Source organism: Heptranchias perlo, chromosome 15, assembly GCF_035084215.1.
Source record: "Heptranchias perlo isolate sHepPer1 chromosome 15, sHepPer1.hap1, whole genome shotgun sequence".
In the NCBI taxonomy this organism is placed as follows: domain Eukaryota; kingdom Metazoa; phylum Chordata; class Chondrichthyes; order Hexanchiformes; family Hexanchidae; genus Heptranchias; species Heptranchias perlo.
This window is the reverse complement of record NC_090339.1, coordinates 51390893-51407128: the sequence shown is the minus strand read 5'-3', so window position 1 is coordinate 51407128 and position 16236 is coordinate 51390893. Positions and strand designations below refer to the sequence as shown.

At 44.6% G+C, this 16236-nt stretch overlaps 1 protein-coding gene across 1 annotated transcript in view; it reads left to right on the top strand.

The window, feature by feature from the left end:
• Positions 1-15412, top strand: part of nalf2 (NALCN channel auxiliary factor 2) — a 279238-nt gene extending 263826 nt beyond the window's left edge. The window contains exon 3 of the mRNA XM_067996692.1: positions 15108-15412. Coding sequence (XP_067852793.1) covers positions 15108-15412 — 305 coding nt within the window. The remainder of the gene's footprint in view (positions 1-15107) is intronic.
• Positions 15413-16236: the final 824 nt, after the last annotated feature.

The following is a 16236-nucleotide window of genomic DNA, read 5'->3' as shown; positions in this document are numbered from 1 at the left end:
GCCTGATGTCGGAGGTGGGGAAACTTTTAGAGACAATAATCCGGGACAAAATTAATTGTCACTTGGAAAAGTATGGGCTAATAAATGAAAGTCAGCACAGATTTGTTAAAGGAAAATTGTGTTGGACTAACTTAATTGAGTTCTTCAATTAAGGAACGGAGAGGGTTGATGAGGGTAGTGTGGTTGATGAGTATATGGACTTTCAAAAGGCATTTGATGAAGTACCACATAATAGACTTGTTAGTAAAATTAAAGCCCATGGGATTAAAGGGACAGTTGCAGTATGGATACAAAATTGGCTAAGGGACAGAAAGCAGAGAGTAGTGGTGAATGGTTGTTTTTCAGACTGGAGGAAAGTATACAGTGGTGTTCCCCAGGGGTCAGTATTAGGACCACTGCTCTTTTTGATATATATTAATGACCTGGACTTGGGTATAGAGGGTATAATTTCAAAGTTTGCAGATAACTTGAAAGTCAGAAACGTAGTAAACAATATGGAGGATAGTAACAGACTTCAGGGGGACCTAGACAGACTGGTGAAATGAGCAGATATGTAGCAGATGAAATTTAACACAGAGAAGTGTGAAGTGATGCATTTTGGTAGGAAGAATGAGGAGAGGCAATATAAACCAAATGGTGCAATTTTAAATGGGGTACAGGAACAGAGAAACATAGAAACATAGAAAATAGGAGCAGGAGTAGGCCATACGGCCCTTGGGGCCTGCTCGCCATTCAATATGATCATGGCTGATCCTCTACCTCAATCTCAATACCATATTCCTGCTCTCCCCCCATATCCCTTGATGCCTTCTATGTCTAGAAATTTATCTAGCTCTTTCTTAAATATATTCAGTGACTTGGCCTCCACAGCCTTCTGTGGTAGAGAATTCCACAGGTTCACTACCCTCTGAGTGAAGAAATTTCTCCTCATCTCAGTCCTAAATGTCCCACCCCGTACCCTGAGACTGTGACCCCTTGTTCTAGACCCCCAGCTAGGGGAACATCCTCCCTGCATCCAGTCTGTCTAGCCCTGTCAGAATTTTATACGTTTCAATGAGATCCCCTCTCATTCTTCTAAACTCGAGTGAATACAGGCCGAGTCGACCCAATCTCTCCTCATACGACAGTCTTGCCATCCCAGGAATCAGTCTGGTGAAGCTTCACTGCACTCCCTCTATGACAAGTATATCCTTTCTTAGGTAAGGAGACCAAAACTGCACACAATACTCCAGATGTTTTCTCACTAAGGCCCTGTATGACTGCCAGAAGACATCCTCGCTCCTGTACTCAAATCTCTTGCAATGAAGGCCAACATACCATTTGCCTTCCTAACTGCTTGCTGCACCTGCATGTTTGCTTTCAGTGACTGGTGTACAAGGACACCCAGGTCCCTTTGTACATCAACATTCCCCAATCTGTTACCATTTAAATAATACTCTGCCTTTCTGTTTTTCCTTCCGAAGTGGATAACTTCACATTTATTCACGTTATACTTATCTAAATCGCCTTGAAGCCTCTTTGCATCCTCTTCACAACTCACAATCTCACCTAGTTTTGTAGATATGAAAACTTGGAAATATTACATTTGGTTCCCTCATCCAAATCATTGATATATATTGTGAATAGCTGGGGCCCAAGCACTGATCCCTACGGTTCCCCACTAGTCACTGTCTGCCACCCCAAAAAAGACCCATTTATTCCTACTCTCTGTTTCCTGTCTGTTAGCCAATTTTCAATCCATGCCAGTATATTACCCCCAATTCTATGTGCTTTAATTTTGCACACTAACCTCTTATGTGGGACTTTATCAAAGGCCTTCCGAAAATCCAAATACACCACATCAGCTGGTTCTCCCTTGTCTAGTCTACCAGTTACATCCTCAAAAAAACTCCAGTAGGTTTGTCAAACACGATTTCCCTTTCATAAATCCATGTCGACTTTGTCTAATCCCGTTGGTATTTTCTAAGTGTCGTGTTATCACATCCTTTATAATAGACTCTAGCATTTTCCCTACTACTGATGTTAGGCTAACCGGTCTGTACTTCCTTGTTTTCTCTCTCCCTCCTTTTTTAAATAGTGGGGTTACATTTGCCACCCTCCAATCTGCAGGAACTGTTCCATAATCTATAGAATTTTGAAAGATGACAACCAATGCATCCACTATTTCCATGGCTACCTCTTTTAGTACTCTGGGATGCAGATTATCAGGCCTGGGGATTTATCGGCTTTCAGTCCCATTAATTTCTCCAGCACTATTTTTTTACTAATACTAATTTCCTTTAATTCCTCCTTCTCACTCGTCCCTTGGTTCCCTCACATTTCTGGGAAGTTATTTGTGTCCTCTTCCGTGAAGACAGAATCAAAGTATTTGTTTAATTGCTCTGCCATTTCCTTGTTCTCCATTATAAATTCTCCCGTTTCTGACTGTAAGGGACCTACATTTGTCTTCACCATTCTTTTTCTTTTTACATACTTGTTGAAGCTTTTACGGTCCGCTTTTATGTTCCTTGCAAGTTTACTCTCATACTCTATTTTTCCCCTCTTAATTAATCTCTTGGTCCTTTTTTGCTGAATTCTAAACTGCTCCCAATTCTCAGGCTTGCTACTTTTTCTGGCAATTTTATATGACTCCTCTTTGGATCTAATACTATCCTTAATTTCTTTTGTTAGCCATGGTTGGGCCACTTTTTCTTTTGTGTTTTTGCACCAGAAAGGAATGTATAATTGTTGCAATTCATGCATTCGTTCCTTAATTGTTAGCCATTGCCTATCCACCATTGTGCCTTTTAATGAAGCTCCCCAATCTATCATAGCCAACTCACGCCTCATACCTTCATAGTTTCCTTTGTTTAGATTTAGGACCCTAGTTTCGGATTGGACTACTTCACTTTCCATCTTAATGAAGAATTCTTTCATTCTCTTCCCTAAAGGACCCCGCACAAGAAGATTATTAATTGACCCCTTCTCATTGCACAATACCCAATCTAGGATAGCCTGTTCCCTGGTTGGCTCCTCAACGTACTGGTCTAAAAAACCATCTCGTACACGCTCCAGGAATTCACCCTCCACAATATTTTTGCTAATATGGTTTGGCCATTCTATATGTAGATTAAAGTTACCCATGATTACATTAGTACCCTTGTTACATGCATCTTTAATTTCCTGTTTGATCCCATCCCCTACATTTGGAGGCCTATAGACAATTCCCACCAGTGTTTTCTGCCCCTTCGTGCTTCTTAACTCCACCCACATTGATTCTACATCTTGATTTTCTGAGCCAATACCCTTTCTCACTGTTGCTCTGATTTCATCCTTTACTAACAATGCCACCCTACCTCCTTTTTCTTTTTGCCTGTCCTTCCTAAATATCGAATACCCTTGGATATTCAGCTCCTAGCCTTGGTCACCAATCGCAATTATATCGTATCCGTTTACATCTATTTGCGCTGTTAATTCGTCTACCTTATTACGAATGCTTCGTGCATTCAGATACAGTGCCATTAGATTTGACTTTTTAACATTTTTAGACATCTTAACATTTTTTTGTACTGTGGCCCTATTTGTCTTATTACCATTTTTTCTTACCCGGACCCTATTTGTTAGTACGCTCTGTCCCTTCCTGGTTCTCAGGCTGACCAATCTGGTTATCCTTACCCAGATCACTTTCCTGCACTGCTTCCTTGTCTTTTCTCTTTAGCATTCTAGATTTCTCTCCACCGGGACCCTCCCTGCCTTATTTAGTTTAAACCTGGGGGTGCATATACACAAATCTTTGAAAGTGGCAGGACAAGTTGAGAAAGCTGTTAAAAAAGCATATGGGATCCTGGGCTTTATTAATAGAGGCATAGAGTTCAGAAGCAAGGAAGCTATGCTAAACCTTTATAAAACCCAGGTTAGGCCTCAGCTGGAGTATTGTGTTCAATTCTGGGCATCACACTTTAGAAAGGATGTCAAGGCCTTGGACAGGGTGCAGAAGAGATTTACTAGAATGGTGCCAGGGATGGAGGACTTCAGTTATGTGGAGAGACTGGAGATGCTGTGGTTGTTCTCCATAGAACAGAGAAGGTTAAGGGGAGTTTTGATAGAGGTTTTCAAAATCATGAACAGTTTTGATACAGTAAATAAGAAGCAACTGTTTCCAGTGGCAGAAGGGTCAGTAACCAGAGGACACAGATTTAAGGTGATCGACAAAAGAGCCAGAGGCGACATGAGGAAACATTTTTTTAAGCATCAAGTTGTAATGATCTTGAATGCACTGCCTGAAAGGGTGGTGGAAACAGATTCAATAGTAACTTTCAAAAGGGAATTGGATAAACATTTGAAGGGAAAAAAATTACAAGGCTATGGGGAAAGAGCAGGGGAATGGGACTAATTGAATAACTCTTTCAAAGAACCAAAAACAGGCACAATGGGCCGAATGGCCTCCTCCTGTGTTGTACCTACTACGATACTATGACAGCCTATGTGACTGTGACCGTGGTAAACTATCCCTCCTCGTCCTTCTCGACCTGTCTGCAGCCTTTGACACGGTTGACCACACCATCCTCCTCCAACGCCTCTCCTCCATCGTCCAGCTGGATGGGACTGTGCTCGCCTAGTTCCATTCTTACCTACCCAGTTGTAGCCAGAGAATCACCTGCAATGGCTTCTCTTCCCACTCCCACACCATTACCTCTGGAGTCCCCCAAGGCCCCCTGCTATTTCTCATCTACATGCTGCCCCTTAGCGACATCATCCGAAAACCTATGGCTCCACATGGACGCTGAAAACACCTCACCACCACCTCTCTCGACCCCTCCACTGTCTCTGATTTGTCACACTGCTTGTCCGATATCCAGTACTAGATGAGCAAAAATTTCCTCCAACTAAATATTGGGGAGACCGAAGCCATTGTCTTTGGTCCCCGCTGCAAGCCACATTCCCCAGCCACCGATTCCATCCCTCTCCCTGGCCACTGTCTGAGGCTGAACCAGACTGTTCTCAACCTTTGCATCCTATTTGACCCTGAGATGAGCTTCCCACCACATAGCCGCTCCTTCACCAAGACCGCCTACTTCCACGTCCATAATTTCGCCTGTCTCCGCCCCTGCTTCAGCTCATCTGCTGCTGAAACCCTCATCCATGCCTTTGTTACCTCTTGACTGGACTATTCCAATGCTCTCCTGGCTGGCCTCCTACCTTCCACCCTCCATAAACTTGAGCTCATCCAATTCTCTGTTGCCCATATGCTAACTCGCACCAAGTCCCGTTCACCCATCACACCTGTGCTCACTGACCTACATTGGCTCTCGGTCTGGGAATGCGTTGATTTTAATTTTCTCATCCTTGTTTTCAAATCCCTCCATGGCCTCGCGCTTCCCTATCTCTGTAACCTCCTCCTGCCCTACAGCCCTCCAAGATCTCTGCGCTCCTCCAACTCTTGCCTCTTGTGCATCCCTAATTTTAATCGCTCCACCATTGGTGGCCGTGCCTTCAGCTGCCTAGGCCCTAAGCTCTGGAATTTCCTCCCTAACCCTTTCCGCCTCTCTCCCTCTCTCTCCTTCTTTAAGATGCTCCTAAAAAACCTACCTCTTTGATCAATCTTTTGGTCTCCTGTCCTAATATCTCCTTATGTGGCTTGGTGTCAAATTTTGTTTGATAACGCTCCTGTGAAGCGCCTTGGGAAGTTTTACTACATTAAAGCCACTATATAAATGCAAGTTGTTGTTTTGTTGTTGTTGTTTTGTTGTTGTTGTTTAAGAAAATGCAATTGTGGAAAAATAAATTAACATTCAAAAATATGAAAATACAATACAAAGCTCAGTAAGGAGAAATTTAAAAATTCAGCAGGTATGAATTTCCTCGGAAGAAAACAGTGCAACTCTGCTCTTACGCCATAGTTAAGCCAAAACTATCCAGGGAATTCTGATATGCGTGATTCATCAAGTTGTGAGACAGACATCCCCATGATTCACGTGCATTGAACCAATAATGCAAAATCAACTAACCTTTAATAAAGTTGCAAGTTTTAGCAACACCCTCATTCAAAGAATTCACATCAAGTTCAAAATCTTTGTCCTCATCTATAAGTCCTTCCATTGTCTTGTCCCACCTTACCACCGCAGGCTTCTCTTCTTCTCCTTCCCCCTCAATTTAAAATGGCACTCTTTCCTGCCAGTTCAAAATGGCTGACTTCCTCCTGTCCACCTAGTTCATGCTGGCACTCTGCTTCTTCTCCCCATGAGAAGGAATTCTTCATCTCAAGTGAATTCACACCCACAGCGTGCGGGAGCATTCACTCATTTGAGGCGGCAACAGAAGGCAGAAGCTGGAAGTGACTTTGAGGGGCAGAACCGGGAGCAGTGTTGAGGGGAGAAGTCAGGAAAGATGTTGAAGGGGGAATGCACTTAATCATTACACTGACATAAAAAGGTGAAGAAATACATAGCTGTATTTAAGACTCAGTTGGTAAGTACTAGGACTAATGTGAAACTGAGCCATACAGAGCAAGAAGGTCTCAGGTTTGACTCCCAGTCTGTGCTGAATGTCCCTTCAACTGCCTAGGCCCACAGCTCTAGAATTCCTTCCCTAAATCTTTCTGCCTCTCTACCTCTCTCTCCTCCTTTAAGATGTACCTTAAAATCCATCTCTTTGACCAAACTTTTGGTCATCTATTCTAATATCTCCTTTTGTGGCTTGTGTCAAATTTTGTTTGATAACGCTCCTGTGAAGCACCTTGGGATGTTTTGCTATGTTAATGGCGTTATATAAATGCAAGTTGTTGATGTTGTTAAATTTAATTGATCTCAGTTGGAATATCGACAGGAGCACTACAATTAGTTTCAGCATCCCTGGCTAGGCAAGTGAAAACAGCCAGGGTGGCCCTGCTGAACAGCGCTGCAATTGCGTGCGTGTTAAGATCAGGTGAGGATATGATCAGGCTCAGCTGAGATGCTCCCAGGGTCGAATAGCCTAGAAACAAGCACTAGGCTCACACATAAAGAATGGCTACTTGCATGAAGTACCAGAGAGAATTATATATTACATACATAGAATGTACAGCACAGGAACTGGCCATTCGACCCAACTGATCTATGCTCCACACGCGCCTTCTCCCACCCCCTCTTCATCTAAACCTATCAGCATAACCTTCTATTCCTTTCTCCCTCATGTGTTTCTCTAGCTTCCCCTTAAATGCATCTATGCTATTCGCCTCAACTACTCCCTGTGGTAGCAAGTTCCGCATTCTAACCACTCTCTGGGTAAAGAAGTTTCTCCTGAATTCCCTATTGGATTTATTAGTGACCATATCAAGTCACAGAAACTACAGCACAGAAACAGGCTATTTGGCTCAACTGGTCTGTACCGGCATTTATGCTCCACATGAGCCTCCTCCCTTCCTTCTTCACCTAACCCTATCAGCATACCCTTCTATTCCTTTTCCCCTCATGTTTATCTAACTTCCCCTTAAATGTATCTATGCTATTCGCCTCAACCACTCCTCGTGGTAACGTGTTCCACATTCTTACCCCCCTTTGGGTAAATAAGTTTTTCCCAAATTCCCTATTGGATTTATTAGCGACTATTTTATACTTATGAACTCTAGTTTTGGACTCCCCCACAAGCGGAAATATTTTCTTTAGGGGGTCTACCCTACAAACCCTAACATTATCTTAAAGACCTCAATCAGGTCACCGCTCAGCTTTCTGTTTTCTAGAGAGAAGAGTCCCAGCCTGTTCTGCCTTTCCTGATAAGTATATCCTCTCAGTTCTGGTATCATCCTTATGAATCTTTTTTACAGTGCCTCTATATCCTTTCTATAATATGGAGACCCGAACTGTGCACAATACACCAAGTGTGATCTAACAAAGGTTCTATACAAGTTTAACCTAACTTCTCTGCTTTACAGTTCTATCCCTCTAGAAATGACTACCTTATATTTATGGCCCCTAGCTTTGTTCTGTGTCTGTGTCAGCAACCAGTGTCTGTGCAATGGTACTCTGACACGTGCCAGTGCCTTCAACAGGGGTGGGAAAGAAACTGGATGGAGAAGAATGGAGGTATTCTTTGCAGCAACTTAATTTTTCACAATGTTAAACCTGCCTCCCATTTCCTCATTGGTCTTCCTGGCTTGCTCGCCAAAAGTAGCAAGAAGAGCAGCTGAGTGACCTGCTACCATTCTAAACCACCAAACATGAGGTGAGCAACAGCAGCCTGGGGTTGACTCTCCATCTGATTATTTTCCTCTCCCTCCATTTGTTACAGACACAAACCCACAGCCCCCCCAATTTCACAATAGTTTTTGCAAAAACAACAGAATCCGCTTGACGTATTTATTCTGGCACCAAGAAGGAAACATTATACACTAGAACAATCATTCTCAGCACTCTTGAAGAATTTGTTTTAAGTAAATAAATTTAAACTGTTGCTTTTCTAGTTTTCATTTAACAAATCTCACCCTAGTTCTTAAACTGTTAACAGCTGTGTTTATGACCAGGGGGTACTTGCCAGTTTTTCAATGAGTTGAAGATGCTGTGTTTGAATAGAGTGCAACAACACCCTTACCGGAAAAAAAAGGCAGATTTAAATTTTGTTGGTTTTAGTTCGAAATTGGAACACATTTGTGGCCTCCCCTCCCATAAAAATCCTCCTCACGCTATTTACAGATGTCACTGGGCATCCATCAAGTGTAAACCTTGACCATCCACTAGAACCAACTTTTTCCTCTCATTTACATTTGGCCCAATGAACCTGCCCTGCCATTTTTGTTGGACATGACGGGGGTTAAATTGGGCAGCGTCGCTCCCGTTTTGTAGACGCTACGGGGACACCTAATCTCCGAAAATGGCGTCCAAGATACGCGCGCAGACTTCCGATGTGACGCGCGCAGGATGCTATCTTGGTAAAGGTGGTTGCACCTAACGAACGCCGGAAGCATGTAGACTAGGGAGATTATGACGTAAATCAGTGTGCAACTCTGATTTGAAGCAGCCGGCGGCATTTTCGAATCCCCCGCTCCAGCCATCGCACAGCTAAACAGGAGTTAAAGGGCATGAAGGACCCTCCCCGCCAGTGCTATTTAAAGGGATCATGCAGGAGTTACAGGTTAGTCGCTGGATTATTTATTCTGCCTGCTAGTACAACTGTACGTGTTTGTGGAGGTTTCCGATACTTGGAGAAAGTTACAATATTCTATAGAGAGCTGTCTGGCTGGTCTTGCAGTACTGTTAGTGGCATTTAGCTGAACAAAGCTGCTTCCAGACATGAGTGGCCTGCTAGGGTTTCCTCTGGGAATTGAGCATGACTGGGAGCATGCAGAGAGGCCACACAGAGCAGGACAAGCTGCCAGAAGAGGGAGGAGGAGGAGGAGGACATGGAGGAGGACAAGGAGGAGGAAGTGGGGGAAGAGGCAGGATGTCAACAAAGTCAAGACCTGTCTGCTAGGGCTCTGCTTGATCAGATGATTAATGAGCGATACCAGACACCTCCCCATTCACCAACAGTCCCACACTCCTTATCTTTCCTCTCCCACATGACCATCAAATCGTCCCCCTTATGATTACACATTGCTTCCTCCCTCAGCTCATCACAGAAATGAAAACCAACACCAAATACAAATTCAGAACCACATTTATAGATTTACACATCAAATGATTCAAACAAACTGATACTATTCCCCCTTGTGCATTCCCCTAGTGCCTGTCATACGCGTGCCTTTGCCTATCCTAGTGCTCCTACGAGGTGCATCCCCAGTGGCTGTAGCATGGGTGGTGGAAGGCTGCTGACCTTCAATTGAGGAGAGTGCAGATGGCCTTGGAGGACAACCTCGAGCTGCCCTGGGCCGGAAGGGCCCGAATTCAGACTGCACCATCTTGGCCTGGGCTGCAGCAGTCTGGCCTGGCTGACTGACAGGCAACAACAGGGGCACTGGTGGAGTGGCAGTGGTGGGATCAGGAATGCTGTCGTCATGAGAGAGGATAGCAGGTTCATCTTCCACGGCACCACTGCCATTCTCCCGGGACTGCGCCTCAGCAATCCTGGTGAGCTGCTGGAGAACAGATTGCTGGACTGCTGTGATGCCCTGGAAGCCCCGTTACCACAGTGGAACCCAGAGCCATGATAGCCGCAGTCTGAGCTCCCAATGCAGCAGCCAGATCTTGGATGACAGATGTTCGTGCTGCAATGGAAGCTGTGACATCGGTCATCAGACACTGCGTCATGGTGGGTTCCACAGGTGTGCTGATGGAGGTGACCACCCGTTCCATGTGAGAAAGGATGGGCTCCAAGCTCTGTGCAAAGTCCTGTGCCAAGTTGGAGCTGGACTCCTCCATGCCCCTTGACATTATGCGTAGGTTTTCTGGCAGGCTTTCCAGTGCACCAAGCATTTGGTGGTGTACACCCATCAGCCTTCTTCTGCAGCCTGGCCCATTGAAGTCCTCATAATACTCCTCATTGTCTGAGCTGGTGGCTGTGAGTAAAAAGTCGAGTGACAGTGTGTCTGCATCATCATTGTCGTCTTCCTCTGCCTCCTCTGACTGTGCCAGTTCCAGTTCTGAAATGAGAAAGGGAGACAGGTTGAGTTGTGGAGTGGGGAGAGGAGAAAGTAAGACATGTGTGCTTACACCATCTGCAGCACATGAGTCGGAAAAGATTGTGGGATGAGGGAGACGTGGGAAGCGAGAGGGAGAATTAGGAATGCAGGGACCCTCAGCATCGATACCTCCAGCACCGCCAGTGACCATGGCCTCAGCCACGGCCCGTCCAATGATGGACCCCACTGTCTCCTCCATGGGGGTGCCTGTCCTCCCCCAGGTCCTTCCTGCTGCCTGCTGTTGTGCGCCACCTTCTCCTGCAAGAAAGAGGGACGTGTGTCAGTGAATGTCCTGCAAAATGTTTGGGTGATGTGGCTGTCACGGTTGAATAGCTGCCGGTGTGTGTGGCCTGTGAGTTGTAAGTGTGCGGCTTGCCAGAGTGGTATTGTGTGAGGGTGGGATGCAGCGTGTGATTTGAAGGTTTGAGTAGCGATTGAAAGAGTTTGTAGGTAAGTGGGTGATGGTGGGGTGTAGTGCGTGGAGCAGTAGATAAGGCTAGCGGTACAGTTGGTAGGATATGCCACTTGAAACTTGAACTCACTCACCTTCACCACTCGTGTCAATTCATTGAACCTCTCCCTGCGCTGCATTCATGTTCGTGGTACGACTCTCATGGCATTTACCTCGTCTACCAAAGCCTCCCACTGCCTCTTCAGCATATGTCTGGAGGGCTTCCTGCCCCCCTGTGGGTATAGGATAGCCCTCCATCTGTCCACCTCTTCCATCAAGGCCTCCAGTGCACCATCCGAGAACCTTGGTACACACTCTCTCCCAGGCCCATTCTTCAGTATATTCCACCACAGATTCGTTTCCCAAAGCACTTCCAGCACTTTCTGCAGCCACAGTTCACCTCCCCTTTAAGAGGTGGAGGCTGCCTTTAAGTAGTGTTAACCACTCCCGATATCGGGGCCCCCTGCTGGTGCATGCAGCCAATCAACAGCGCAGGCAGCAGTGGCTGCACGCCCCATCATTAAAATCATCAGGTAGCATGAATGTTACGTGCTGCCTGCATTGCAACCGACCGGCGCTGGTTAATCACGCACCGTGATCCCAGCGCCCGTTTTCGGGGGTTAGCCAATTTAACCCCCAACAACTCCATCTTTTTAATCTCAGTACCTACCTTTTCCTTATATCCATTAATACCTTTATTTCCCCTTTAAAATGATTTTGCATCTATGGCCTTCTAGGACTATGTGTTGAGCATCCTCACAACTCTTTGTATGAAGAAGTTTTTCCTGAATTTGCTTTTCCAAACTCTTCCAATCAGATGCTTCCTCTCACCCTCACGCATTACCACTGTTGCAAGCCGCACACCCACAACTCACAGGTCACACACATTGGCAGCTATTCAACCATGACAGGCACATCACCCAAACATCTTGCAGGACTTTCACCGACACATGTTCCGCTTTCTTGCAGGAGAAGGTGGCACATAACAGGAGGCAGCAAGTGGCATTGGGTCCATGGAATATGAACGTGCTGTCCTCTCTCAGGATGACAGCATTCCTGTCTCACCCCTGCCACTCTGCCAGTGCCCTTGCTGTTGACTATCAGCTAGGCAGCCCACTCCCTGTAGAGTATTGAAACTTCATTATAGGAACATAGGAACAGGAGTAGGCCATTTAGCCCCTCAAGCCTGTTCCGCCGTTCAATGAGATCATGATTGATCTGTGACCTAACACCTGCCTTAGCTCCAAATCCCATAATAGCTTTGGTTAACAAAAATCTAGGAATCTCAGATTTAAAATTAACAATTGAGCTAGCATCAACTGCCATTTGCAGAAGAGCGTTCCAAACTTCTCCCACCCTTTATGTGCAGAAGTGTTTCCTAATTTCACTCCTGCAAGTCCTGGCTTTAATTTTTAGTCTATGACCCCTAGTGTTCAAGTAAAGGAGACCTCCAAAAACAGGTACAAATGCATCAGCAGCCAGAAGCAATAATTCAGCAACTAACCTGTAACTCCAATAAATGATCGCTTTAAATAGCGCTGGTGGGGGGCTCCTCCATGCTGTTTACGACCTGTTCAGCTGTGTGAGGATAAGACAGTGCATTGGCTGGAGCATTGAGTTCCAAAATCATATCTGTCCCTTTAAATCAGCGTTGCACATTGATCTAACGCATATTCTACCTACTTTACACGGTGCTAGCGTTCGTTATCTACACACGCGCAAATACATTTACCAAGATGCCGTCCGGCGCATGTCGTGCTAGAAGTGGCGCGCGCATTCCGGGCGCCATTTTGGGTCCTTAGGAGGCCGTGTAGCGCCTTCACAACGGGCACTATGCGGCCCAATTTATAGCCCAAAGTCTTCACCAATCTGCCAGATAGTGCACAAGAGTCTCACAAATTGCTTGCTCTTCAAATCACTGCTTGGCCCATTTTCACCTTATGATTTTCCAGAGTCTTAACTGGCATCAAGAACATGCCATACAAGTTTCAAATTGGAGTCCTACTGCTCCATGGCACACCAGTCCAATGTCTGCTAGCCTATTTGTGAAAAAAAGTATCTTAAAAGCCCCAAGGGAGTTAAAATTTCCGCTCACAGTGCAACTGAGGCTTTAGTCACAATTCATTCCTCTAAATCATTTAGAAAAATTATAACCAGCGTCCCTAACACTGAACCTTATGGCACTCCACTGGTAACTGGCTGCCAACCTGCATCTTGTTGTCTACCAACCAACCATTTGCCAATCCATTTTAATACATTCTAATCTATCCCATGGAATTGGACCTTATGTAGTAGCCTATTATGTGGGACAGTGTCAAATGCCTTTCTGCAATTCGGGTGGATTTCATTCACTGTTTCTCCCCTACCTATTAGGTCTGTTATCTCTACAAAGATCACCTCCCACTCCTAAAACCATGCTGACTGGCTCATGCCTCTCAGGATGCTCCCTTACATTAACCCTCAAAATACTTGCAAACACTTTCCCAACAGTGGAAGAAAGGCTCATAGGTCTACAATTTGACGGTTCATCCCTCATCCCTAATTTGAAGATGGGAACCACATTGGCTGTTTTCTAATCCTCTGGGGTTTGGCCTGAGTCCAGTGAACTCTGAAAAATATCCACAAGAGGACTTGCAATTGTTTGAGACCAAGTCCTTCAGAACTGTCGGACAACGGTTGTCAGAGCCAGGAGCCTTATCTACCTTGAGCTTCAGCAACTTCCACAATATATCCTCTCTTGTGACTTTAAAATTTTCCAGTCTACATTCGCCAATAAACTGTACCTCCAATTTTGTCATTTCTCCCCCCCTCCCCTTCTTTTGTGAACATTGTTGAAAAATAAAAGTTAAGTACATCCTCAATTTCTCTATCTTCAGACACCACTTCCCTATCATCATTTTTTAGTGTATCAATCTCTCTTTGCACCCTTTTTTTACTCCTGACATACTTGAAGAATGCTTTACTGCTTGCTCTACTTCATGTTTCTAGCTATATTTCCCTCACGGTTCCTCATTGCAACTCTTATCAGTTTCATGGCATTTTTTAGCCTGACTTTATAGACCTCCCTATCCTGTTCCTTTCCTGAACATTTTAAAATTCTCCACGTTTTCTCTTTCTCCGTAATGTCTTTCGCAACTGTGTTAGTAAGCTAAACTGGTTTTACTCTTTTATTCTGTCTCTGACCTATTTCAAGGATTAATTCCTTTTGCATCTTAAAAACTATCCCATTGAAATTATTCCACTTTCCTTTCTACAGATTTTCTTTCCAGTATCTCTTCCAATTTTACCATTCCCATATATTCCCTCATAATTCAGCTTGTTTAAAATTTAGATCTTAAATTGGCTTCTCTGCTCATGTCTACCCTGGATGTGGGAAGATGGTTACTTAATCCCAAATGTTCCTTTACATCTATTTTTCTTATTATTCCCTCCTTGATCTGTGTTGAGTTAGATGACCTCAGCCAAGATAGTGGAATGGGGTTTTACCACTGGCTTCAGTGTCCCTGGGCTAGGATGTGGAAGAATCTGCCAGTAGTTCCACCTTCTGATCCTACTGATATGTGATCTATGTGAATGTCAGAATCGGGTTCCAGTGCAATGGCTTCTACAATGAAATAAAGCTCTGGCAGTTAGATCCTGATATTCCTCTCTTCTCTGTGCCAGGGCATTAGTCAAATGCAGCACGCCCAAAGTGTGCTGCACCTGACCTGACCTGATCCTGCCTGGATTTGTGGGTACAAGTCATTAGCATGACCCCAACATGCTTTTGCTGCAGGCTGGCCGCCGACACCAACCTCACCCAGAAGTGGGGGCAAAAAAGCCAGAAAGCTCCAGGGCTGGCGGCCATTGCTGCAGCAACAGCTGACTCAAGAACCCAATGGGTCCCAGTAGGAAAAAAGGCCACTTAGTTATTTAAGCCTTCTTTGCTCTGTCTCTCTCAGATCCTCCGATCTGAGGGTGAGCTGGGTGCAAGGGCCAGCAACGCCTTCTTTGGACAACCCTCTAAATAAGTGACAAATTGGAGAAAAAAAAGTACTGGGATTCTAGACTGCTTCTGATCCTAATTCTTTACTTTTTGTGCAACAGGGCTACTAGAAAACCATTTAACCAATGCAGAGCCAGAATGCTGTGATGTCAGATGGAACACCTGTGATCTACCCTGGGACAAAGGTTACAATGTATCTACCAAATCCATGGACTCCATGTTGCATCATAAATCTTCACTGCCTGTCTCAGCAGCATCTCGACTGTGCAACAGCAGACTTAAGCTGTGTGTTTTGGTATTAATTCTTCTACACACTGTGGTGACATTTTCTGGTTTTCAGAACAATAGCAGAGTTGGCATGGAGACAGTGAGTGCTCTGGATGACAGTTCCGCAAGTGAAGAGTAGAAAAAGATGTCTTCTTACTTTCTTTTTTTTTCAACAGTTCGTACAGGGCCATGGTACTGAACAGCAAAGAAGCTCAAAGGGTTTTCAGAAGACCAACCAAAAGAAGAGCTGGGCTGCAGGCAGCCATGCATAACGGTGTGCAGCAAGGCTGAGAAAGAAAATCTGGCCATGGCAGGTCCAGAAATGCTTATCTGCTCTGATAAGGATAGATGGTTTAAAATGTTACTCTACAGAGTCAGGTTACTGATACAAAAAGGGTTAGAAATAATTTGGAAAAAGCATAGCTGTCTCTGGGACAGATACTAGAAATAGACAGGTACTGTAAATTCCATCTGTTCCACATGCAACTAAGAAGGTTTCAGATGTATAGACGCACTGAACAATTTCATTACAGGATGTTTTCTTTTGCTTTCTCAGTTTGTAATCAAGCTAAACTCTAACACTGTAGTCTTCACCGAGTTCTTTGTGGTGTCTATTCCTATGAACATGATTTAGTTGTCCCAGGGACAGATAGCAATAATCCTGTGCTTGAACCAAGTAAGTTTTGCCTGTATCAGAGAGTTGGATAGGTGTCTAAATCCCTGAATAATTTACTTGCCCAACCAAGCCTGGTAATATTTCTCCTCACATCAAACCAGTACTGATCTGTCATCTTAATGTTAAACAACCAATTAAGAACAGGTACCCATTGTTGTGAGGAACACCAGCAAAGTAACTGTGAACATCTCAGTTGCAGGAAAGGTAGGCACTCACTCTAAAACGATATGATTGTAAGTTTGGATAGAGCTAGCAGTTGATGCACCCTCCTGCTTACCAATGTATAT